At 37.5% G+C, this 27,196-nt stretch overlaps 1 protein-coding gene across 1 annotated transcript in view; it reads right to left on the reverse strand.

The window, feature by feature from the left end:
• The window catches only part of LOC108682398 (nephrin), a gene marked incomplete at its 3' end in the record, with an annotated part of 70,385 nt that extends 55,183 nt beyond the window's left edge, over window positions 1-15,202 (reverse strand). Inside the window, exon 1 of the mRNA XM_047882270.1 lies at window positions 14,211-15,202. Coding sequence (XP_047738226.1) covers window positions 14,211-15,063 — 853 coding nt within the window. The remainder of the gene's footprint in view (window positions 1-14,210) is intronic.
• Between the last annotated feature and the right edge of the window lie 11,994 nt (window positions 15,203-27,196).

The following is a 27,196-nucleotide window of genomic DNA, read 5'->3' on the forward strand; positions in this document are numbered from 1 at the left end:
GAACATAATTTTAAAGTAGCCATGAACATAATTTTAAAGGATTCTCCGAAGGATCCGAGCAAATTTTTTTATCAGTCCGAAACTTTGCGAAACTTTGACCTTTTAATGCGTCATTCAAATACAGTATATTGCCTGATTTGTAGTTCATAAATAAAATTGATGAATAGAGATGAATAAAAGTTTCGAATTTTATATAATGCTTTTCGCATACATTATTTTCAATTCAATGATTCCGTCCATCAGAAATTTTCTCCTATAATAAAAAATAATTTGATTCTTTCACAATTGAACATTTTTCCTGCGTGTATCTTGTAACCCCAACTTATTCGCGCTCACATCATTTGAGGAAGTAGCTACAGCAGCCCTTGATCCTGGTGACAGCGACAGCAGCGAAGTTGAGTTGCTTGGCAAATACGAGTAGATCAGAAATGAATGACGAACTTTTCAACCACAGGAAAGAGGAAGAAATGATATGCGCTCTTCTTCCTATTAAAAAATGTAAGTCCGACATGGGTTTAAATAATCTCAGCGAATTAAAAGCTTAAATCACTTGCAGCGTTCCAATTACAGAGGCAACTGCTATTTTCTTGATGGTCCATTTAGCGACCAAAAAATGTCCATCTAAAATATTCTCTAGCAATTCGTGCCAACTGAGATACAAAGAATCCTGCTGAAATTACAGAAAAAATCGAACTTGAAAATAATTGAGCAATTACTTTCACAAAGAAAGCAGCTAAACATTTTTAAATACTTCAGGCGAACGAACAACTGCGGATGGTAATTTCTGTCTCTATCAAAAGTAGGAATTAAAACATTTTTCACCGCAAGAGGATGAGCTTCATCTAAATGATTGTAATTGCGCGATAAATAAGAATACGCTTCTGATGAAATGAAATTATTCCATCGAGGCAACAGATGAATACTTAAGAGTAAAGAACGAGCTCATTAAACAACCTCAACTAAATCAGTTAAGCTTAAGTCTTGGGGCGCCTAAACAGAAATGCAAAATCTGAGACCCAGCGGCAGCATTTGAGTCTCTTAGTGTTTAATATTAAATGGAGGTATTAAATAATGTTCATCAGGATGATATAACAATTTCGACGATTCTGAAACATTTTAATTGTAATAAGAGTTAAATTATTCAGTATTCATATCATCTTGCTCCAATAAAATATTTGCAGGAATATTATTTCATTAAAAGCTCCCACGCTATCAGTATACTTTTCTTATGCTTTGCAACTACCGCTAGCCTACCAGATCTATGTCAAAGTTATCAAAAACGTTCATGAAAATATTTATATTTTTAGTTCAGAGGTTGAAAGCTATAAATTAGGGTCCGAACCTCACATGATTGCCGTACATGGTTCGCCTACGATATAATAACACTGCTAAAGCTTCTCAAATTCCCAACCGATCAAGACGGCAAGATTTATGGCCTGCAAGACGTGGCGCTTGCTCAACTCCGGCATTTCTTTACTCAGTCGCGACCAAGAGGTACATGGAGCCTGGCAGTCATTATGGTATCCTTGCACGCGACTGCTCTGACAAACGGCTCCTACCGAGACAAAAGAGGTAACCCAACGACTCTTTCTGTCACTCACAGATTCCTGTTTTTCTACGCTCCAAAGAATCTTTCTTGCGCGAAAGTTTCAAGCGGATTTTCCACAGGAGTTTGTCAGAATTCAGCGAGCGGCGGATACACAACTAGAGATCCTGAGTGGTCGTTGGCACCCAAATTTGCCTCGCGGAGAAGATCAAAGTCTTGAATTTCTTGACGTGACGCCTAGGGCGACTTCTCTTCGTGATCACTTGATGGAGGCATAGGATTCTTTTGACCAAACTGATTCATGTCACGCTGTTTGACAAACAATCCTTGTTTTTTTAGTCATGTCATCTGTAAACTGTAAGTTTCCTTGGAATAATCAGACGATAAGCATATTTTCTGTGAAGAATTGAGATTTCTTCACAAAATTAAACGAAATAAAGTCGTATGAACATAATTAAAATCTATTGAGAATTATTCAAATGGATGCGATTAAACGTTTTTCTCTGGGCCGTTCACCAAAGTTTAATTGCGACAGGCATCCTAAAATTTATATATAGGAGAAGACAGCGAGGGATTCGTTGTAACGAAGTATGTGAGAGGATGGTCAAAAAAACTGGACCAGATGATAAAAAAATCCTCTAAGGCGTTTCTCAGTAGGTTTCCCGATACTGGAAGAAAAAAATTGACGACTTTCTAATTTGAACGGATACTATCTATGTAATAACCTCCTAAAAATTATGAATAAATGATGACGCAATAATAAATCTAAGATTTTGGTGCGTCTTTTGCTTACGCAGGTTAGAGCAAGGTGCTTAATTAACTGGAAACTTAGGAGAAATCAGTAAGAGCTAGGAAGGTGCTCTAGACGGGGAATTAAAATAGAATAGTCGGAGATTTGACATTTGGAAATTAGAATAATGACTATGAGAAACATTGGTCTTAACTATGACTCCACGGCAATTTCTAGAGACCGCGCTACAATGAATATGAAGTTGAATTGTTTGATTATTCATATATAAATTGATCTAGCAGATTGTCATGAGTACCGTAGAATAAATTAATACAGAACGGAGATAATTAAATGAAAATATAGAAACATTCACACAAACAAAGAGCTGCGGAAAAGCAAACAGGAAGATGTTTAGAACTTTAGAGGCTCCTGCTACTATGTCGGCTAAGTCGGTGAATACTTTGTACAGAAGTGAATAATTGAGATTTAATGTACTGATTGAGCGAAAGCACGTTGTCGGAAGGAAGTTTGACGCACAAGATTGGCTTAATGAATCGAATGGATGCTGATTAATGAATGACTAAACCCTAGCTGAAACTGCTACCTCCCTCAACTGCGGTATTGAAAACAACATTAGTGAAGGATGAAACGGACCAGCAGAAAGTAATATAGAACAAAAATTAACAATGGTGGAAAAATTTTCCCACAATATTTACCAAACAAAATAATTTCGGGATTAATCACTTCAACTCCCAACTCTAGTGCGGGGCGTCGTTGAAATTCGCCTCCAATCACCTTTTCAACACGAATAGAGTTTTTATGGAGGTAATACACATTATTCCAACGAGCCGTTAAATAATTATAAAGCCATGTAATCCACAGTCAAGTGGAAGCAAACACTGGTGTAATTTTCCTTCCATCTTCTCACGACCGTCGCAAGTTTTCCACTCTGGCTTTGAAGTTATGGAGTGTTGCCGAGAACGGCAGAGGCTCCAGCGGTTACATCGAGCTCCATTTCCGGTCATACGAGGACAACCGTTTTCTGAACTTTTACGTTTTCTCATTGAAACTTGCGGCCGCCATATGACCTGTCAACCCCCGCTCCACCTTCCTATATTGCGCCTTTGTGGACGTCGAGGAAAATATTCCAACTGCGATGTCAACTTAGGCAAATAAAATGCTTCAAAGAGTTCGATAGCCTTCGGATTGAAGATATCATTAGCTTTGATCGGTTTTCACTGCATCATTAACATATTTTATGTAAATAATATCAAAAAGTATTTAAGAGGACATGTTGTGTGAGAACACAAATCATCGGTGGCATTTCATCATGACCCAAATACAAATTTTTCTGTGAAGGTAATTGGGTACGCTATCATTTCATTATTGTCTCATCTTTACTTATCTTTCTTTTTCCTCTAGCTCTCAAAAGATAAGGTTTAAAACAAATTTACAAGCAGGTGGCCCAGCAGTTACAGTTCAGAGTACCAAGATTGGAGCAGAGAGGCGCGGGATCGATCCCAGCTCTGTGCGCCAGTTTCTGGTCAGAATCGGCGAGGAGGCCGGGCGGTTAAGCACAGCAGAATTGTAGCAGTGAGTTGCGAGTTCGAGACCGCAAAATGCTGTGAATGTTCTGCGATGTTAAGAATCGGCGACAGGCCTACGGCCTTATTAAAGGAAATGATGGAAATAAATTATTCATAAACGATAAAATCAAAATTCAAGCACAAAAATATAGAGCGGGTCTTCGCGTAACCGTGTTTCGGACTATAATTTCTAACTCGAACTTTGGGGCCTTTTTGATAATACATAGAACAAATTAAAGACACATATTGATCTAAGGCCATAAAAAAGCAAGATGCGACCCAAAACATAACACAGAAGAATAATAATAAAACAATCCCCACTTATATGTAACATTGTCGCAAAATGCGAAGATAATAAATATTGGCACAAACTTCCGAGGTGATTTATGAAGCTGTCTCAAAGTATAGGGTGCGAATGAACGAGATTATGTCAGAGGTGACTTAACTAAACAGCCAAACGAGAACTTATAAACATGTATTCTAACAATTAACAAAACCATATGTTGCATCACTTTCCTTTACACAGTAATTTATTAAAGTCGGTCATGAAATGAATTTGGACTTTGGATAGGAAACAAATCGCATTGGCACATTGATTGACCATTGATTCACATTCACCCATGCGGACCGGAAAAATATTTTTATCAAATTTACAAATTCAGAGATGGTTTTAAACATTGGAAGAATTATTGTCATCTACTGTATCCCTTGAGAATAAAATTGTATCGCTGTAGTTTGGCCAACAGCTGTTAATTGGCCATGGGTTTTCAAACATAAAAGTATCATTACGAGATTACACAGCCTTATTCTGGCCTTATCACAAGAAAACAATGCCACCTTGATGCTGGAACAAAATATCACAAGAAAGTTCCAACCTGCATCAAGGTGGAAAATGATTTTGGATAAGAATTCGCGGTAATCTTTGCATGTATACAGGAAGATATTTCGAGGTGGTCTATTCGCTCTTACTTAAGCCTAAAATACAGTAATGTTCCCTCAGCACTGGGGGAATCTTGGGTTTGCGACGCAAAATTATTTCATGAACCGGATTGCATGCCGCGGCGTCCTCCTTCTCTTTAATTAATGGACGGGCCGATAAACTTAAGGCATCCAGTGTCAGAAACCTCCTCGGTCCCACGAAAATGGTAGGCTTTTTTGAGAACTTGGTGCACGCGGCTTAAAATACGAAGCTGCACGACCGGCGCATGGCAGCTCCGTGTCGTAATTGACTTTACTGCAGTAATTGGGACAATTGGTGCGGACGGTTCAAGGCCGGCAGCAAGCGTTTTCCATCTTTATTGGGCTCCATGGTCTCCATCAAATCGTTTCCCTCTTCCAATCAGTCAGGAAAGAAATATTGGTATAGTCGACATCCATTGAAATGGAAATGGAAAGGAAAATTTTGTCGAATTGAACGTTCACATGAAAATTATTCGCTATAAATGTTCTTTATAAGCATACTGAACGAAAACTAATCAATTTCTATCAAGTTTTAGCGATCCAATGCTGTACATAAAAGTTCAATCTTTCAACGTTCGTTCATACAAAAAGCACACCGTCAGCATATCGATTAAATATGTATTTTATGTGTGCTTCTGCTTTACATTTATTAAGTATGAGGAATATCAAGTAAAGTTAAGTCAAATGAAGTTCATAAACAAGTCTATAAGCACGATTGTGCATCGTGAAATAACGTCTATTTACTGCCACCGCTCGCACCATAACAATTTTGAATGAGCTTAGTAGTCGCGATCGTTGCTTACTCTTTACTTAGGTTGATACTTTATTGAAATTACGGTGAAAAGTGTGTTGCGGTTAAATATATTATGTTCGTGAATTGAAAAGAGGTCTGCTCGCTAATTTTTTTGGGAACGCATAAATTAAATGAATTTTCTCTGAGAGACTGAGGAAATATCATGAAAAATACAAACTGATCTGCGGTTTCCATATTATTCCATTTTTTTGCGGCATGGAAGGCAACATATGAATAAAATTTCGAATTGTTGATGCCTTTAGGAGCAAGAAAAGTTTAAATGTAGCCATGAGACTCATAAGATTGATTCAAATTATGTATTTTAAGAAATTTTGATCCCCATAGTGATCTGTTGTAATGACTGGTCACTAAGAATTTCATCTCCTAATCGTTTCAATGTTCACGGGACATCAGATTTCTCACCTTCCTGACTGTTCAAAGAGGTTGGGCTGATAACAACACCCAATACCGTCCAACTGTTCAGTCCTGGCATTTCATCTGTGCTAGAATTTTTTGACTTAGTTATTCGGTGATAATATTTTTCTTGTTATACGAGAATGAAAATTTTCCAATTAGGGAAAATTAGGACGGAATCATTGATTTATTGAAAGGCTCTATCTGCAATCGCATGCGGTATTTGCACGGCACAATTTCTTGCACCAGCGATAGCGGCTCTCAGTGAATCAGCCTCAGTCACTTAGCTCATCTTCAGCCGCCATCAATCAAGCGGATTGCCCGCTCAAATTGAGCGCCTAAAGTGACATTTTGTGGCCTCCGATTGCCATCGGCACTTAACCAAGAGCCTGTATAAATAATATTTATAGAGATGAACGTATTCCCTAGGATGAAATATTTCGTGAGCACCACGAAGGATTCACAAGGTGAATGCTGCATTACCATTCATTCTCCAAAATTCAAATTTTGCGGAATGCTATTTTAAAGTTTTGTTTGACTGTATATTATTGGTGAAAAGCATACCAATCCGAAATTTTCCAAATAAGTGTATATTTAATTTTTTTAATAGTGAATTTTAGTACTTAACATCAAGTAAACGCGGAAACAAATTTAAGCAATACTCGTATTTTAGGCTCGATTGCCTAACTGTTGCTACAGTTGCTGTAGGAAATATTATTGTCCTGAATTGCGGTGTAAATTTTACGAAATTAAATAAGCATGTAATTGAATGGCTACCCGCACCTGATATTCTCATGCCCTTTAAAACGTATGCACTTTAAAATTTATGAATTTGATTATTGTATATATTATTTCAAAATTGATACGAGGATGTGTGATTTTGAATTCCTTACACTCCAGCAACGACTTAAAATACTCCACACTGCCATGACAAACAGAGTGCATGTCTATGCCAATGTAATTAAATTTAATATAAGTTGTATTCGTTTCTCGGTCAAGCCAATTCATTCAAAGCAGCAATCAATATTCTAGTGTGATTCCTGATCACCGTCACCTGGCGCCTTGCGACCAGCGTAAGCCCAACATGTCTTTAATTAAGTTCTTTACAAGCACAAATTGACATGCAGATGAGATTTTCCGCGTCATTTGAACTCCCTTTGCCTAATTTTACGCCAGACGCTGACATAGGCAACTATAGGAACAGGAATTCTGGTCCAGCCAGGGCAGCTGAATTGTCAGGAATTTTTTATTCATTTGTCTTGTATTCATAGTTTATGCGCAATTTTTGTCAGGGCCTTCAATACTTGAAAATAAATTTACTTTTCTGGTCAGTGATATGAAATGTTTTTAGCGTGATTTTCGATTGCCTGATTTTCTGTGTAATCCACTTATGGTTTACATTCATTAGTTAGGCATTACAATTGACAAGTGAAAATAAGAAAATTAATCCTGAAGGTTCAGACTCAATCAAACCGGCCTCCAATATAAATGAAATTTAATCTTAATAAAATATAGAAAATATACCTTGCAGCTGGTGAGAAAAATTCCCTGGATGTAGAACTTCTCGCAGGTATAAAACTCACAGTCATCGTATGCTCCCTGAGATAGAGTGATGTGAGAAAAAAACATAATAACGACATAGATTTGGTTGTCTAAGATAATTTTCAAATTTAATGAGTGATAAATTGATTTCACAAATATTGAGTCCTTCCTGCCATGGCTAGTAAAATAAAAATAAAATACGAGTAAAGCAAAGGTTCCGCCGTGCATCTGATCGAGTCGGGCGGCACTAGGCGAAGGTAGGACTAAATTGAAGTCCATCTTCATGCTAATGGCAGCAATCAAAGCTTTTCCGAGGAGAACCACTCGAATCTTGCGCCTATAAGGATCCGTCTGGGGTACTGATGGATCTGGTGGAAATTTCTATAAAATTAGCCTAATTGGAAGATGCACTCAAAGTTTTACGAAAATCTTATCTAGTAAAATGGGTTCAGTTTTTATATATGAAAAGATTCCTAAGTTCAGAATCTTTCTATCTGGTGTACTATCGTACCGTAGGACGCAATAATTTTTTTCAATAATGTGTTCAAAAATTTATGACATCAAAACAATTATTCGTGCAACCAAAACGTTTTGTCACACGAATAAGATATGAATATTCGAATCATCAACAAAAGTTACGTACAGCTGGTGACTTCACAAGCCAGCATTGTAAGAATAGTTAATATAGTTAATACAAAATAGTTAATAAATAAAGTAGTTAAGCATTGAGGGAAAAAATTCCTTAATCTGTAGCCGACTGAGCAGCAAGCCGAGGCCCTCGGCCTCTCCGCCGCCGAATAATCGGATTTCTTCATTTCAGGAGCCGGCAGTGATGGATGGCGCCATAGGTTATGATTTAATTAGTGGCCGGGCAAAGAATGCCCTAGACGCACCTACAGCTGAGCGATGCTTGAACTTGGTCGGCCGTCTTAGTGTGATGTACGGCCAGGGCAGACGTCATCACATCGCTGTACGGCCAGTCGTGTGTACCAGAGCTGACGTCATCACATCGCTGTACGGCCAGTCGTGCGTACCAGAGCTGACGTCATCACATCGCTGTACGGCCAGTCGTGTGTACCAGAGCTGACGTCATCACATCGCTGTACGGCCAGTCGTGCGTACCAGACAAGCATCCCTGAAAACTCTTCCTTCATGACCTGTTAACAGTGATAATCCAGTCGATAATCACACAGTTTTTAAAACTAATATTATGTACTAATTACTGAAAATTTCCTAAGCAGATGTGGTTGAAGCCCACGTATATCGAAAACCGTTAAAGCTGTTCTTGGCTTACGACTGCATGGTGTTGCAGTATGTAAGATGCGCCACTGCATGGTGAGGAACTATGCATCATCTTCGATTATTTACTTTGAAATATTAAAGCCTTACGCGTGATTGGATCACAATAGTTGACTGTATATTTTGTTTTCTATCACTCGGCTTCGGAAACTGTTTGCAGCATGTTGAATACAGAGTGAACAAATTGAAGTGTTAGACATCCTGCGATGCGCAAATTCGGTAGTAAACGGAAATTTGAGACGATTGGAGGCAAGAAATTGAAGCTACTGTAGATGATTTAGGTCTGTAAATGATAAATTTATATTTACTGCATGAGATGTAACTAGTTTTCAATAATTTCATAAACTCATGGATCAACTGATTTAATCAAATACAGCTTCAATACCTTTTAAATAACAAATTAGCCCTGTTTGGGTGATATCAAATTCAGCGAAAAAAGCTAAAACTTTTAATGCTATTTAAAATATTAAATTGTCGCTACTGCGGCACAACAAACTAGAAATAGGTCTTAGACAAAGCCCTTCTCAATGTTATTTTAGAAGCTCTTCATATAATGTTCGTTTCATACGGAGCAAAATTAAGCACAAGCGGATGAATCTTCGTACTGTCATATAACCCACGATAATAAATATTTTGATAACTTTTTGATAAAATATTTTTATAACTTTGACAAATTGAAATAAAAATACATCGAAATACTAAAAAAATATATCCGAAACATTTTCACCTACTGAAGTATCAAATTTCAATATTCAAGCTTGCAAGTAAAGCAGAAATGCTTCTTTAACTTTTCCGCTTCACCTCAAGGTTTTCTAAAATGCAGTAATGTGACGACAAAAATTTGACTCAACAATGGAAACTTTCAGCAACACAAACCATCCCGGAAAATGTTTAGCCGAGGCTTCTCAAATTCTGCGCGGAGTTTAAAACTTGGCCTAAAAACTTGCACTCGGCACATGACCTGCCGAGCGCTGGCGCTGTAAAATAAATATTTAATTTGCAGGTGAGATGAGTGCATGTAAGTCTACTGCAGGCTTGGTGGAAAGCTACGAACTGAAGTTGCTGATGACGATGTAAAACCGAGTCAAACTTTCTTTATGGTAAAAGATATCTTAAATTTTATGCTGTTCATAAAGGTTGCCACAATTTGAATTAATGTCTCAAGACTTCAAATTTGTCGATATCGATGGAAGTTCCACCAGCAAAGTTAAGGTAATTGCCTTCGTTATTGTAACAGCTGTAACATTCTGGAAAGTTTCTAACGGAGCTGTTCGTGAGAGATTATAATTATTTCTGATATAACAATGTTTTGTTCATCATTATAAAATTATTTATAACATAGAATGTGTTGCTTCATATTTATAAGATTATTTGTAATAAACCAATGTGTTGCTTCATCATTATAAGATTATTTCTAATATATCAAATGTGTTTCTACCACATTCGTCATTACTTGCATTGAATCAGAGATCATCAGTGTCGAAAACCAAGCGTAGACTGCCGGTGGTACCGAACTTAATGTTTACAACATTTTCGTTGCCAGAAAGTAAAAAGTTCCAGTAAATTTACAATGTTTTTTTAAACATTATTGCAAAACAATTGAGCAACGAAGGTAGCAATTTTAGAATGAAAAATCTAATGTTCCTGGAGCTAAATTGTAATTGCACACTTTTCAATTTGAACATTTTTGATTTAGGAACTGCAGCGCGGAACAAATTGTTTTCGCAAACAGCGTTCCACGCTTTACGATATTTTTACGGAGGAACGATTTAGAAAATTGTAAGTAAACCCCCAATGGAAATACCTCTCCTTTTATTATATAATTACTTGCACCGAATTTTTTTTGTGTCTTGTTTGAAATTAGTATCCGCGCAATACTCAGAGCGTTAACGTCGACGAGTAATCACATTTATCAGTAAACGCGCAGGATGGCCACATAGCACACAATTAATGTATTAAAAGACTGTGCTGCAGGTTAATAAATTTTCTTTTCAGCTTCATCTGAAAGTACAAAATTTTTTGCAAATTTAAGGCCAATGTAAATTTAGAATATTAACAGTTGAGCGTTACCGCAAATTGAAGTAGATAACCACGAGCGTTGAATTTGAGTTCTGTTGAGTCGAAATCAAAAAATTAATCATTTTCAAGGCACATTATTGTTAACAGTATTTTTACCTGATGATGTATTTCCCCCCAATAATTTGTTAATCAAATAGCGATTCAATTGCGCGAAAATTTCATCTTTATATTCATTTCATACGAGTATTATATCATACGCTGAAGAATATCAAAGCTTATCTTCTGTTTTAATGAAGAAGCAGATATATAAAATCACATAAATTTGACAAAAATGTAATATACTTTCAGAGAGAACGTTTCGCAGTCCAGCTCCATGGTCAGTCCGAAAATTTTAGAATGTGCGCACAATTAACCAGCTGATATTAGAGTAGAAGTTCATAAATAAATAAAAATATTAAAAGTGAGTAGAGAAAAGTACAACAAATCAAAATCAAAAAAGCAAAACCTATCTATTAACGATTTAAATTGATACGAACTCAGGGCTGCACTTAAACCCGATTTCTGCTTTTAAATACATTACAATTCTATTAAAATGCAGAATTTCGATCATACAATGTCATTATTTGTATAAACATTGTACTTTTCTGGTGCAATTTTGATCATCTTATAGGATGGAACTTACAAAATCCTCAACATTTGAATGCTGATGATTCAGAATGCTTTCTTAATACTCAATGTTGCGTTTCCGTGAAAATATTTTCTAGCAAAACCAACATTTCATTTCTATTGCTGTAGTTTCCGTTGCCGGCAGCTGTTATTCCTCGATCTCCCAAGCCGTTTCCTGCACAATTATTGAACACAGGAATCACAAGAAGATTGTGCGCAGAATATCAACCTCTACTTTCCGTTAATCAATTTGCTTGCACCGTACGTGGTTCTTACTGCAAATTGCTGCCTACATTGTGCAATACCGCTGAATTGTTTACTGGAGACAACTAAGTGGGAGAAATTGCTTCATTATTTGCTGAAGGTGGGCCGGTGCCGGCATGTGCCGGTTGCAATGTTCAAGCTTAATCCACTTAGATGTTTATGCCGGATTTTTATGCCTTGCATGTGTAAGTGCTAAAGAAAGCTGGGGCTCTGCAGTAGGTCCGTTCGGCATTCGCAACTAGGCTCGGCCTAATCTCAAGGTGAATTAACCGATGAATGGCAGTGCGTCTTTTTGGAATATTTTAAAAGCTAGATTTCAGAGTATAAATCAGTCTTGTAAGTGGAGTTATCCACAAACTGCATGAAATTGTACAATAGATCAAAATCGTGAAGGTCTCAGAGGGAAGACGACCTGAACAGTTAGGGCTTGTCTGCTGTAGCTCGAGTCAGCGCGATCAAGCTTGAGAGCTACTGCCTCCGCTCCTACATTGGCTATACCTTCAATTAAAGGTTGTACCAGCTTGTACATAGGACGCACATCCTTGCGGGATACAAATACTCTCACAGCATGCAAATGGTGGTCTTGAGAGTCTGACAAGCAAATGTAGGGTCTGTGAGTCTGGCAAGCAGACATCTAACCCTAGCTCGATCAAACCAGGTCAATGATATTGTCACACCAGACCTCTACCACTGGTCACACCAGACCTCTAACACTGGTTATACCAGACCTCTACCACTAGTTATACCAGACCTATAGCACTGGTCATACCAGACCTCTACCACTGGTCACACCGGACCTCTACCACTGGTCACACCAGACCTCTACTACTGGTCACACCAGACCTCTACCACTGGTCACACCAGACCTCTACCACTGGTTATACCAGACCTCTACCGCTGGTCATACCAAACCACGATAGACCTCTACCACTAGTCAGTGGTCACACCAGACCTCGCCGCTGGTTGAGGAGCAGTGTCGTCTGTATCAACCTATAATGTTATTGCGGTGGATATTTTGAAGCATTATGAGTAAACTAAATGAGAAATTTAATGAACTGTTTATAGCAATTATTTCAAAACAAAAAATACTTAAGAACCATGGTTCATAATTTTTTAGTCATAATGGCTTCTTGTCCAACAATGAATATCTTGACATTAAAATATCAAATTTAACTTCATTGTAACTTATCGAACAATATATCGTGATGAACCTGAAATTTAAGTCACACAGAAAGATCAAGAGATCGGAGCTAAGTTACACCGAAGATCTCCAGAATGAAAGATCGCTTCATATGCGGAGAAAGATCTCTCCGAAAATCTCCATATTTCACGAAGATCTCCAGACGTTGACTGCTCGTGCATGGTGCAGTTCTCTGTTCGCCAGAATTTTCTCCGACTGGCATACGTGGATTACAGTAACTGTCATTTGCAGATGTTATGGGGCCAACGGCACCAGAAAACATGTGCAAAAAACAGTTATCTGATCCGACATATAATAAGCGTTACCCAAGTCGAAGGATTGAGCTGTCAAAGGGAATTTTGTGTAACTACAAGCTCGAAAAAAAAATGAGAATTATATAAGCCAATTGCTTTATAATGCTGAAATAATGTAAATAAAAAACGACTACAGTGTTATCTTAGAAGATGCTTCTTCATATTACTTCCCGCTACATTTAAATTCAAACTACTGTGAAACTCTTTATAATAACCTAGGATGCAAAAAAATTATTTGTCCAGTTCAATAAATCATAAATTTATTTCCCCGCATTTTTTTTCCATTTGATTTTAGGAAAGATTATGTTAAACAAAATAGTCTTCAGCATTTGAAAACAAAAATAGATAAAAATTATTATTTATGCAGGCAAAATGCCATATAATGGTGTTGCTGAACGCAACTCTAATGGTACAAAGTACTCACAAATTGAACATCGCTCGGATACAGCAGAGAGGCTCCCGCGCTCTCAATTTAGAGGCGTTGTTTAAATTTCCGGTGGGCGGACACAGCAGCGAGATATACGCGCTCAGAAAATTTGCTACGCGATTTTCAAAGGAATTGAGGCATTTTGCTCAGCAGAAATGGGAGTTAATATTGCATGTGCCATTAAAGGCGCGTACATCACGGAAACTTTACAGGCATTATTTAAATCGCTGTCCTCATGGGAATTCCGAGCGTTGGAGCGCCACTGAAGCAAGTTTAAGGTTTTTTCAATCACACCTACGATGATAATTTTCTTCGCTTGTTTTTTTCAATTTAGAAATGGTTGTAACTATGTAATTTTAAAGGCAACTTACACTATAACATTCAAAGCAAAAACGGGATAATCACCAAAATTAAGTCAGATAAATATTAAAATTAAAATCAGAGATACAATAAGGTTGCGAATTACTCACTGTTTTTGAACTCCTCGTTTGGGTCGACCGGCTCCTCGTCTCCATGGCTGCCGCTGGAGCCGTCGTTGCGCAGGACTCCTTGTCCCACCGCCATCCTGCGGGCTGCAGATTTGCTCCTGGTGTGTCGGTTGCGGTCACCGAGATTCGCATGCATGACCGAGTCAGTGGTCGTCAGAGACGCTCTGATGAGATCGTCTTGCTCGCTAGTGGCAGAAATGCGCTCGTATGCAGCGTTGTTCTCACGTCCCTCAATTCCGTACTCAACCTTTTGAGGGAAATGCTTAGGTACGAACTCGTGTGAATCTAGAGAGCCTCCATCAGGATATTTGACAGGTAAGTAGTAGGAAGAGAGTGCGCTCGAGAGAAGTGGCTTCCTACCATTTACAGGCTGTACTTTATAGGGATCGAACATTGGTGACTTTGAGTTCAAACCTCTGTTTGTTTCTGAATTTTTCGCCATGTCGTTCTCACGATCGCTGTGCCGTTTCTTGTTTGCTTCCTTGTTCTGAAACGCGGTGGCTGTGTCTTCCGGTCTGTAGGACAGATGAGTTGCCGCCAAATCGGATACTTTAGATCGGTTTTCTTGCAAGGAATTTCGACTTTTTCGTCTCTCAGCCTGATCCAGGTATCGGCCATCGATGTCGTCGGGCGGTGAATGAACGAGCTGCATGTCCAACGGGAAGCTTTCCGATGCAGAAATGCTATTGAAAAAGCGCCCTGGTTGGCTTCGCTGTTCAGCCGCCCGATCATCTGGCTTCAAAGAATGAGTTTCCGTACCAAATAGCAGTAATACGAATACACTGATACGAGCGAGTTTGTTAGCCAGTGTCCACTCTTGCCCTCGCAATGACATGTTTGAATAAAACAGTCGTGCACTCTCTGAACTTGTTACTACAATACATTCATTGACCGTACGCGTTCATAGTTGTCACACTCAATTCTGAAAACACGTTTTTCCTAGATTGAAAATTCAACACTAACCTGTTCATTCTAATACCTGCAATAAAGAATTCAGTAATGTCAGTATATATAATGTTGACTTCTGTTCAAAGCAAATTAAATACAACTACCCAAATGAACTTGATCACACATCTATTTTCGCTTTTATCAACAAATGAAATAAGTTTATTGATTTTTTCAATCATGTTCTCATGGTGCTGTGTGCGGGATATCGACATTATACCAAGTAACTGGAACATCTTAAATGAAAAATATGTAAAAAAAATACATATTCACCACCAAGGCTAGAGTGTGAACATCCATGACTTTCATCGCACTTCATTTGCAGCACCGGAACCCGGAGAGCAAAAATTGGTGGTCACAAGCGTTCCCAAACTCGGGGCAAAAGGAAGTAATTACGCGCATTCGTTATCAGAGCAAAAAACAAGAGTTCGCTCCAGCCGAGAGGCAACTTAAAAAATCCGCTACCGCAGTTAGATAACGGGAAAACTTTTGGGTAACAAGACAGCACTTCCTTTACTCCTGGGCAGATATACGTGCGCTTTTTAATTGATATGAAGGGTGAAGTACAAGAGAAGCTAAAAAATATATGTTTGGTATGCTGACTCAAGGAACGGTCTCCAGAAGACATTGATGAGTTGCTGTACCATTTTCTGTTTCACATATTCTGTGAACATGATTTTTCGAATAGTAAAGAATAGAAACGAGTTAATAACTCGCGAAAAAAACTATCGACACGATGAAGGACTTGTGGAAAAAACCATCCATGAATTTCTTAACAAAATATTTTTATTATTTCGACCTGCAAGATTGGAAATATTCACGTTTTTATCTGTATTTTATTTAAAATCATATTCAGAGAAAAAAAACATTACTAGAAATTACCATTACTAACAGCAGTGTGTCGTTAGACATATTTTGCTATTAAGAAGCGAGCTTTTAATATACCACTATTTAGACTCACTTCGAATTTAGGAAGACAAAAATTTTCAAAATTGCCATGAAAAAGTTATAAAATTATCCACACGCAACGGTGACCCCGAACAAAACTCTCAGTCGTCAACAAAATCGTGTGAGCAAAATCGTGTGAGTACAAAATATCTTCATCACTCTGATATGACGTATCGAGCAGCCCCTTGAGGTGAGATCCTGCGGTGAAATGGAAGAATAATCGAGAGACTCGTAAATTTTGAGCCCTTTGGGTGCTCCCGATATTGGTTTATCGGATCTTCTTACTCCAATTACTGGCCACAACGATTCATTACATGAAGTTTGTCCCACAGCCAAGAGATCATCTTTCTCCAGTGGCCCGAGAAAGAGCAGGGGTGATAACTATGTTGTTTGTATGAAGTATAAGTTCAGCATATCAATTACATCAAAGTCTGCAGCGTGTACAAATGTTTTCTTGGATCTGAAAATAAGTGGAACGACTGACAGTTATCAAAAATTTGTTACTGGAACGTGAAATTAGTGATAAAAAATGATAAATGGGCTTGAAACTAAGTTTTTCATTGAGATCATCGTCTCTCTATATTTATCGTTCCGAAGGCAAGTCTTTGGAATTGTAAATTATACAAGATTTTCCGATTTGTTCAGCTCGTCTCATTGTGACCGCACGAGTCCGCTTTACATTCGTGGCTCGTCTCTGTCCCGAACTTCTCCTCAGCCCAAATCAATTTGTCGCCTGCCCAATTTTCCCCAAATCAACGACAGTTCAAATGAATGAATTGCTCCTCAGAGTCCGATTGTGGTGGTCGGCCATCAATAGGACGTTCTATTACAATGAGGATTTTAGGGGCAACGACCAAATCATTTTCAAATGAAATTTTTTGGTTAAAATCTCATTTTTTGTCTTGAACTAATTGGGACTTAAGAGAATTCCAACGACACGACAAGTGAAACAACTATTCTAAAACTATCAATATGAAGCTTGGTAACACAATTGAGGAATTATTTCTAAAGCTGTTCATTTACTTTCGTTAATTTAAGTTAGCAACTTAAACTATGAGTTGCTTCAAACATTCAGTGACTCACAAATCGGAATCTTCTTGAATTTATATCATTCCTTTTATTTCATTGAACAGAACCTTAAAACTTTCAATATTTTTACTGATTATCAAATTATACAGGATCCGGTTAGAAACAAAGCGTGACGGTTACATCAGCCCACGGCTCATTTAATGCCATGCAAATGATGAGCAAACATCAAACTCGTGGAGGGTCACTTCGCTGTGTTGGTACAGCGGCGGCTCTCGTGAAAAATTGCACGCTCTTCAATACGGCCGATAAGAAACTGACGAGGCGAGGAAGGGGTCGGGGGCGGTATCTCGCGTGAGTGTTCTGGGCAACAAAGGAAACCCTTTCACTACCCAAACGTACGGCAAGAAATTTGACAAATTTTGCAGCATTTTTTACCCGTATACTTTTACGCCCTAGGAATAAGTTAAAAGACATCTGAAAACGGGACTACCTGTTTTTCGGGTCAACGTACTCGCGGCTGTTTTGCATGAGGATGAATTAACGCGAAGCCTGCAGGGCACTTCTGAAGGACAGGATGTAGCTGAATCTTTCCCGAATTTGTCCATTTTTTGTGATCTAATAGGCATACACGAGTACGTAGTACATTGTCTACGCATTACGAAGTTAAAATAGGAAACTCGGTGATGGAAGCATCGATCTCCATGTCTTACAAATCCTTTCAGGAATTCGGTGTTATATTTTCGACTAATTCGCCCTTCGTTAGAACTTTATCCCACCGAAACCAGGCCATTAATTTATTTTACTAGGAGATAACAATCATTTACCAAAGACTCGAAGCTAAAATTTAATACTTATTACTTTTTTGTAACTTTCAAATTGAAATGGCTGTAAAATGAATAGGCCTTATTGCAACCCATTCACCTTTGTAGCATTTTTATCGTAAACGTTAATTTGATATAATGGCATACTCGTTTAGCATAAAGATCTCCCACACGATACGGAGCGCTGTGTGTTCACTAAAGCGAACGAACCATCCAATTGGCCTGCCTGTAAGGCTTGCAGACAGCTGAAGATGCACTGAATGAATACGAGTCAAGGAAGTAGTCCAGTCAAAATGATTACAAACTGACGGGACACTTGCCACCAGGAATACCAGACACTCACCTCCTGGTGGTGTGTGTTGTGAGTCCATTTATTTATACCCCAAGTGGACAAAAACTTCAATTACGCGGGCAAAAATATATAGAAATAACTATTCATGCATTGAGGCTCCGAATCGAAGCCCGTTGCCCTCCCCCACCCAAAAGCCTTGTCCTGTGATTGGTAGAACCAAATTTTTATTACGATAAAACTGTTACTGGTGAATCGAAACGCGCAACCGACCTTTCCATGCGAGAATAATTGGCCAAATCACACGGTATTTGACAGAATTTGGAACTTCATGAAGCTATTCAGGGGATTGATTCTCAGATCCAATTATTACGAGCTGAAATCATTTGATGAGAGCTCAAAATTTTTGTGTTGTCTCCGAGGTACGCGTTTTAGGGAAAGTCTCATAAAGAAGAACAATCACCAGCAAAACCGTTCCTAAACATTGCTCTTTTGCTGCCATTCCTCTTGAATGATGAAATAAGAATTTTTCCACATCATTTATCCATTGACCATGCTGAATCTTGAATGGATTCAGTTTATATTTACGAAACAAATTTTCCCTCAGTATGCACTGTCGAAAAACACCTTCGCCAAAAGTGACGCTAATCAAGTGGAGTGCATGAACTGAAGCGCAATCTCGCTGTGTCAGAAATTCAGGGCCTAACGCCTCCACCACCAGCCTGGGATGGCCTTACGTGCAGTTATTTGGGAGCTTTTTAGGTGAATGACTATGACAGTTACTGTTGAAAGCGCTCCCTGCTTCCTAAAGGTTTGCCAAGCTTCACTGCCTGTTAACTGCAAAGGGGAAACTGCTATAAAACATGCATGCATTCACCGTCCACAAAGAAATCTGCCATACGAACTAGAAAAGTGTCATTCGAATGCCTGGCGGGCGTAGCCATAGTACCAGGGATATTGCAAGCTTTTGTTCAATTTTTATGATGCATTTGTTCTGAGTTAACAAACTTTTACGACCTGAAAAGGTGTCGTTCAAAAAGTTGTTGTGGCTCAAACAACAAAGGTATAGAATTGTAGTGTAAAATATCCATCATGACATCACGATATGCATTCCTCTGTTTCTGAGCTATTTTAATGCTGTGCGTCGACGCTGCTTTAAATGTTTAGCTAAAAGTTAAATGGCGGGATGGAATTAATTTCTTGACTTCTCTTAAATTTCCATAACAATTACCAAGTCTTCCTGTAAGTGAACGTAGAACAAAATACAAACGTAATCTGGCAGATTAAATCTCAAAGCCTCTGAAGATATGAATGTGAATTTATAAATTTCAGTTGCCGTCCCCAGATCCTGTGAATCAGGAACGTCTGCCCTGAGGATTAACTTCAAGACGCTCGGAAAATAGCGGCAGAATCCCGGGAAAATAGAGCGCATTCTAGAATAAAATAGAACAGGGACCTCGCCTGGAATAAATTAGCCGGTAGCATTCTACATTCCGTGATGCATGAGACACGAGTAACTTGCATTGCAGAAAACAGTTCGCTGAATATCTTTGTAAAAGTTACAAAAAGAGGATGATTTGAACTTCTTTATTTGAACTGTACTCCTCGTGATGCAGTTTTCTTCAAATTACGCGCTAGCATTCATAATTTCATGCATTTTGAGAGAACACAGGAATCTTTATGTTGACTTTATGTTTGTTTTTCTATCTACAACAGAGAAATATCGGCAAATATTTATTTTTAATACTCCAGTGTTTTTCTTCCTGTGCTCTTGTGTCAATATATGTAGATTTGCACATTCCAACTCCTCGTTCCATAAACGCGATACTAGATACGCTAGCGGCGTCGGCGAAAGCAGGATGATGGCGGTCAATAACGACGGCTCAAGAAACTGCCTTCGTGTTTGAACCCAGCTGACTTAGTAAGGGATCTATTCCTCACCAAAATTCCGAGCTGGGCATATTTGAATAGAGAAGAGAAACTGAAATATGCGACGTTGACTAGCGTACGGTCCGATCGGGATGTTACGGTCCCAACTGCGAATGGTCCAAATTTGTTGGTTGCTGCGCACTGCTGAACTGAACCAAAACAGTGAAAATGAGAACGAGCTATGAAGGCTGACCAAGTGAGTAGTTAGTTTCGGCATTCCTTACCGTGCAATGCAGGAAACCGTGGGGGAATGCAATCTGAACTCCCCTCCAATGAGGGGAAATATGAACCCGCCACGAGGCCTGGCACGAGCAAAAGAACCTTTCCGTGGAACTCGATATCACTCATCAGTGTGGCTCAAAAAAGTCCTACGTATGTAACGTACAGAATATTATCGTACTGACTTGTATGGCTTTAATATGTATGAATATTGTATTTTATTTATTTTTTGCGGGAATAATCATAATAAATTTATCGAAAGTTATGGCTAAAATAAATACTCAAACATTACATTTGGCTTTTAGGTCGCTTTTATAACGTTTGTACACAAAAGTAAAAATAAGCAACTGAAGTGAAAGTTTTTACTCCTACGTCTTCCATCTTATTCAACTATTGAGAAGTTATCTATTTTGTGTCCTATTCCGTATCAATGACTATTATGTAGATAATTTTTTCCAAGTGCTCATGCTCTCAATATTTGAGATAAAACTATTCACGTTAGCTTGAAAATGTGCGGTTTTTGCATTCAGGTTTTGGTCAGACACAAATATACCTAAATTATAAGTTTGCTGAACATTTCTTTTTCTGATGACTGTTTAGAATTGAATGGAACAAAGGTCATCATTAGTTAATTTGTGGCAACGTGTGAAAAATTATTCTTGATGGAACTCTGAACGCAGGAAAAAAGTTGCTATTTATTATATCATTGAGTGACAGTAGATCTACAAAAGTCACAAACCATGTGAACTAACCATCCAACAAAAATATGTGACACAGGATTATGAGATTGTAAAAATTCGAATATCTGCTTAAGAACTCTTCAAAATAGCAGCCTCAGACCCTGGTGAATCGGCAACTAGTGCGGTACTGAACTCAGCCGCTCCATAAGCCTCAAACGTTTATGATGAAATAGATTCAATTATTGTTTTTTCCTTGGGGAACTAACACTCTTGGAGTTTTGGAAAATTTTACTCCTACTTTCAATGTAATGTTCTAAGTACTGCGTGCCTTAGAAGCGCTTTGGAGTGCTCGGCTTCATGAGCTCGACATCATTCCAGATTAAAATTGCATGCTAGGCTAATCATTAAATTAAACTGAAATTCGAATATGATGCTCTATGAAGAAGATTTTTTGCAAATAAATGCCTGGAAATGCATTTAACGAAGCACTTAACTGAAGGATTTGATGAATTATTTAGGCTGACAGAAAATATTTGTACAGACTAGAATATAATCTATAATCAATTTTTTGCTTTAATCATGGCTTATTATAAATAAAGCAAAAATGATTAGCGAAACTCATAATATATAGAGATTTTTTTTAAATTTGATAATAAAAGCCATTCGAATAATCTGTTCAGACTTTCCAATACAGTTATTATCTGATCGAAACAACAATATTTCAATATATGTAATTGTATTTCAGTACAATTATTACCTGTTTGAAACAGCAGTCAAATGTTAATAATGCTCAACGATAACACGGTCAACAAAATATAAAGGATGATTCGAAATTAACGTAAAATCCCTGTATTTTTCAGAGGAAACTTGTTTGTTCGAAAAATTGAACACATCCAATGTCCTTGCAGTGTTTGATCACGTAAGCATCGGGAAATTCAGAAGAATTTAAATGGATGATTCGGTAAAGGGAAGCTTAACTCTTTGGTAAGCATTGGATTGAATATACTGATCATTAATTTGCTTATAATTATACTAAGTAAGCTAATGAATTTTAATGATGCAACATATATTACGACGAACAAGAAAGGATGAATGTATTTTATCACAGCATTAACACTGATCAAGGTAAATAAAACCTCTATTTATTGGCAAACCGTAATTTGCTATTTTAGTTGTCTATAAATATATTCAGGTTGATGACGAAACAAAGTCTACGGAGTTTGTTCCTGAGATTTAACTAACTCGGATGATGCCGGAGCCCTAGATAAATCACTTAAGCGCATACTCCCACCGATTGTTACGTGTCGTAATGACTTACTTTTCAGATATTTTTATTTTTAATCGGCGCATTTTCAAGTGAATTCAATTGAAGGGCCGGGTCTACCAGGTAGTTAGTAATTGATCAATATTCATCATTCATCTAGACCCCCACAAAAATCAATGCACTTACACCTTCAGTTATGCCATACACATACTATTTTTTCAAATTCTGATTATTTTTATTTTATTCCTAACTGCTGCTTATCTTTTATGCTTTGACGAAACATGATAAAGAAAAAGATGCGATGCAAATAAATGAGAATTTTAAAATTTTTATGCATACGGGCCTGGGAGCTGCAAGAGTCCTTCTGTACACATCTTTGGCAGCACCTTGCATATATACGAGTATATTGTAAATTTTTGCGTTTTTTCCATATTAATGGTATTTTAATTTTGTTTTATATTGTGTGCATTACATAATATGTATTTATGTAGCATTGTTATTTTAGTGTAGATTTTTTGTTGTCATAAAATTATTTGTGCTTAAATCATGAGATTGAGACGGCTACGCAGTGTCAGTTATATTTTTACAAATAAATTTGTCTTTAAAATATATTTTTGCTTCCATTGGTATCAAATTATTGTCAACTTCATCGCTAATTTTTTACATTGTTGGGATTGTAAATATCATCATGTGATTTAAAAAAAATAATTTAATTTCCATGTAATAATCCTAATGTAATTTCCGTCAACATCCATGGTGTCCACGTCCTTATTAAACCATTTCTAATGATATCGTCACAATATCATTTGATATTATGACGATTATGACTCAGCACACGATTATTAGAGTCAAGTGGAATGATTGTCTAATTTGATGCATAAAGTAATATTGATGTATGTAAATTTTTTGGGCAATTACATTTTTGTTTATTAATATAACCTTGGCGAGTAGAAGGCATTCTTTCATCTGTGATTAAATTCTGCTTAACGGCTTCCATTTTAGGTAGCTGGGAGAGTGTATCCGCTAGTCGGACTGCTTTCGGAAGTTAAAGAAAATTATGCCGTCGATGATTATTCATTTCTCGCAGAAAACGCTCACGTGATGTTTTAAAAGCCTCCCCCCCCCAAAAAAAAAAGTTACAGCCAAAAACGCCAAAAAAGCAAAAAAATTTGCAGCCAAAAACGCAAAACATCTATTTAGTGTTCTTCAATTAATGAAATCGTAAATTACGGAAAGATGACTTATCGAAACATTCCTGCCTTCACAATTGACGGCCTCCGAGTCTCGGCATCGAAATATTCCACCATCAGATTATCATGAACGTTCCATCATGGAGCAATAACAGCAAAACAACCAATCTGCAATCTGCGTCTCAGAAATTTTTCGACAAGAGAGAAGATGCGAGAATTGGCCAAAGCTGTCGTTTGGGACAGTTGTCTTCGTTGTGCTGAGCGCGAACAATTATTTTGTGACTAAAAAATGCAACCGAGAGGAATTCATTAATAGTCTTGCGCAGACGGCATAAATTCTCTAAATAACAAGCACGAAAAAATATTTTCTTAATTCACCATTCAAATTTACAAGATCCTGAGGGTATTTAATAATATAATGGCATATTTTTTCTATCGCAAGAAATGATTGAAATAAAATAATGATAATCTACCTCTCAAACCGACTACCAATCAACTATTGCTACTACCGAAAAGTTTCAGCTGGCTTTCCACCTCACTACTTCGAATTTGTTGTGTTTCCACCTCACTACTTGGAATTAAAAGAAACGTAACGGCATTGGAATCATTATTTCAAGCATTAAAGAAATATTTCCCATCTATATTTTCCTAAATTCTTCTTTAATCCTACATCAAAGACGTGTTTGCACCTCCAAAAGTTCACCAAAAAGTTTCGTAAATATTTTGTAAGGACCCGATAATGAGAGATCCTCCATGCGCCTTTTCTTTGCAATCTGAAACTCCAGCCTAAAACTTTTACACTTTTAAACACCTATGGTGAATCTGATGGAACAGAAGGAATCTTGTCTAACCTTTTTTAGCTATTATTCATCCATTAGCCTGCTTTTCGTTGAGATTATCAACAACAGCCTGAGAAGTTCCGACAAAAAACAGGGTGTCATTTTTATGTGGTAGCAAATAATCTGTTATATAGAAAGGATATTCATTAACCTGACCGCGTCTTGACTCAATTTTCAAAAGTAAAATAACTAAAAATAGTTTGTACTAAAATATCAATTCATAAGCACAATAAATGTCATAATCAATACTTTTTCCCGAAGTCAGCAAAATAATTCAGAAAAGCTTGAAATGTTATAGACACGCGATAAAAGAGTGTAGAATTAAAATCATTCATCGTAAAATGAGGGTTCGTTTTTTTTTTTGCTCTCATTTTAAACGCAGTGCACCGGATGCAGATATATGGTTGTTAGGGGTATTTATTAAAGTTTTTATTTTCGATTATGATTTGTTCATTTAGAATTAGCATGCATTATTAGGTCATATATCAGCAGCAGAGAAAGTTAGCGAAAAATTAGTCTACAACGAAAGGTGTTGAAGAAAAATATTTTTAGTTAAGCCTTAATTCTTCTACGTCTATCTGACAATTTTTTTCAACAATTTCCTTTGAGGTGAAAGATAGCTTCCATCAATTTCTGAGTTTAGACAACTTTGAAATAGGTTAAAAGAGATTTATAATGTCGCGAAAGAAATTTTACGATAACATACGAAATTTTCCAGTTATGGTTGAAAAATTATTGTAGCAATTTGTTTAAGTGATAACGTTCCTGGTTATTTTTCAGTGAATATAGTAGCACAGTTTTCTCATAATTTGTTGTAATGATTGTAGAATGAGAGGCTTAAATGCAACGAGGGAACGCCTGGCCTCTGATGCGTGATGTTTCCTACCGCTATTCTTGAATAGCATTGATATCGTCCACTAAATTCATAGGTTTAATTGACATTATAGGTTTACGTTACGGTTGCTTGATACGCGACGGGGAAGCTTTTCATCATGTTATGACATACTGTTAGGTTCTGGAAGTCTCGCACTATGTTTCATTATTGCAATGGCATAAATAACAACGAGAGAAAGTAGATCACTTCAACATGGAACAATGCACGCTGGACGACAGTTTAAAACACCTTCTATGTATACAAGTAACAAAGCCAGCTTGTGGAGAAAGGCGGAGAGTAACAACAATAAGAAAAGTACACATAAATTTCCAATAATGTTTTGTAATTTCACATTCAGGATTTAAGTGAACCTTGCATTTTTTAGGCATACGTTAATTAACGCAATTGAAAACACGCAAATACTTGGACATCAACATACTTTGGCCTTGACCTCTGTGGTGAGGCTCGAAATCCACAGAAATGAATAGCTTTGAGAAAAAGTTCAATAGTAAATAAATTTTATGCATTTTAATTCATTAGACAGTCAAGAAGAAAGTGTCTTGACTCAAAGAATATTAACGTCCCTAACTGATTCTTCAATATTTTCATCCATTACCACAAAAATGCTTTTTTCTAGGCTAGAGTCATCCCTTTCTTCTGTACTTTGGTACCAGGGTTGATCTCTGTTATCCGAGCACGCGTCCTTTACGTAGCCTTGGCATTTGCATTGACCCATAGTAACCTTATCTTCATTTACTGCCACAGAAGAAAGACAGGGAGAGTGCGACACGATTGCTTATGCTGGCACGAGGCCTTTTGCTCATCCATCCGAGTTTGCCAGACCGTCTAGCAAATGTTCATGGGAACACACCGAAAGCTATGCATTTCTCGGGCCGTAGTCGTCACCAGGAACCATCTCTTGGATCCATCCTTTCGTTACGACCACTCGATGGATCAGTCATCGTGGCTGAAATGCTGTAGCACACAAATCTCAGCTTTGCTTACATCATGGAGATGGTGACTAGGCTGATGCTTGGATGCTTGCAAAGACCATTTGATCTTCCGACGCCGGCAAGCGTATAATGCGAGCCCCGGCTTCGAATAAGACGCCTCTTCTGGCAGAACTACGAATAAGACTCCTCTTCTCGTTGGAAACTGTGATTTTACACATTTCACTATAGTTTATTTCACAGTGTGTCAGTCAATAAATAGGTGTAGCTGCTTTGTATTCAAATTACTTTTAATTGATTAGAATTACGTCTATATATGGCCTCGCTTATCAACAGAACGCCCTGGACGTCACATTGAAAGCTTTCAATTTAATTTCATCGAAACAAAAAATGCCAGGAGCGAACAACAGCGCATTATTGCTGAGTAAGAGTCATATAGTTTTTTCCTTTCCCCACCAATAATGCGATAATGCAATTTTAATCTCAATAATAACAAATAGTACGAATTAGATTAAGTTTACAATACAAACGTCACTTTTTTAATTTTTAGTTTTCATCACAAAATTGCAACAAAGGGGATTAAAGTTATATTTTTCAGCTTGAATCAACGGTTGGAACTTTGATTTTTGATATTTAAAGACACTGCTAGTTAAGGGTAGCTGGGAGCATACAAACCATTGATATCAGTGAATAAATCTTTTTAAGGTAGGCTTATATGCACATTTACATGTAGCACGCAAAAGTAGCTCGACTGGGGATTGTAAAGGGGAGATCTAAAATGAAAGCTTTCTAACTGAGAAGGTCAATGCATGTCTTTTGTTGATCCATGACTAATTGTACACGGCCATTGTACTTGCAGAGTCAATTACACCTATCGACACACAAAGCATCGAATTCAGTTTTGCTGCTCAAAGAGTATAGAATTTTGGACGATATACGTACGAGGCTGAATGCGTATTGTTTCCATATGAATATTTGTTGCTATTTTGTT

The sequence above is a fragment of the Hyalella azteca genome, unplaced genomic scaffold, assembly GCF_000764305.2.
Source record: "Hyalella azteca isolate HAZT.00-mixed unplaced genomic scaffold, Hazt_2.0.2 contig10032, whole genome shotgun sequence".
Taxonomy (NCBI): Eukaryota; Metazoa; Arthropoda; class Malacostraca; order Amphipoda; family Hyalellidae; genus Hyalella; species Hyalella azteca.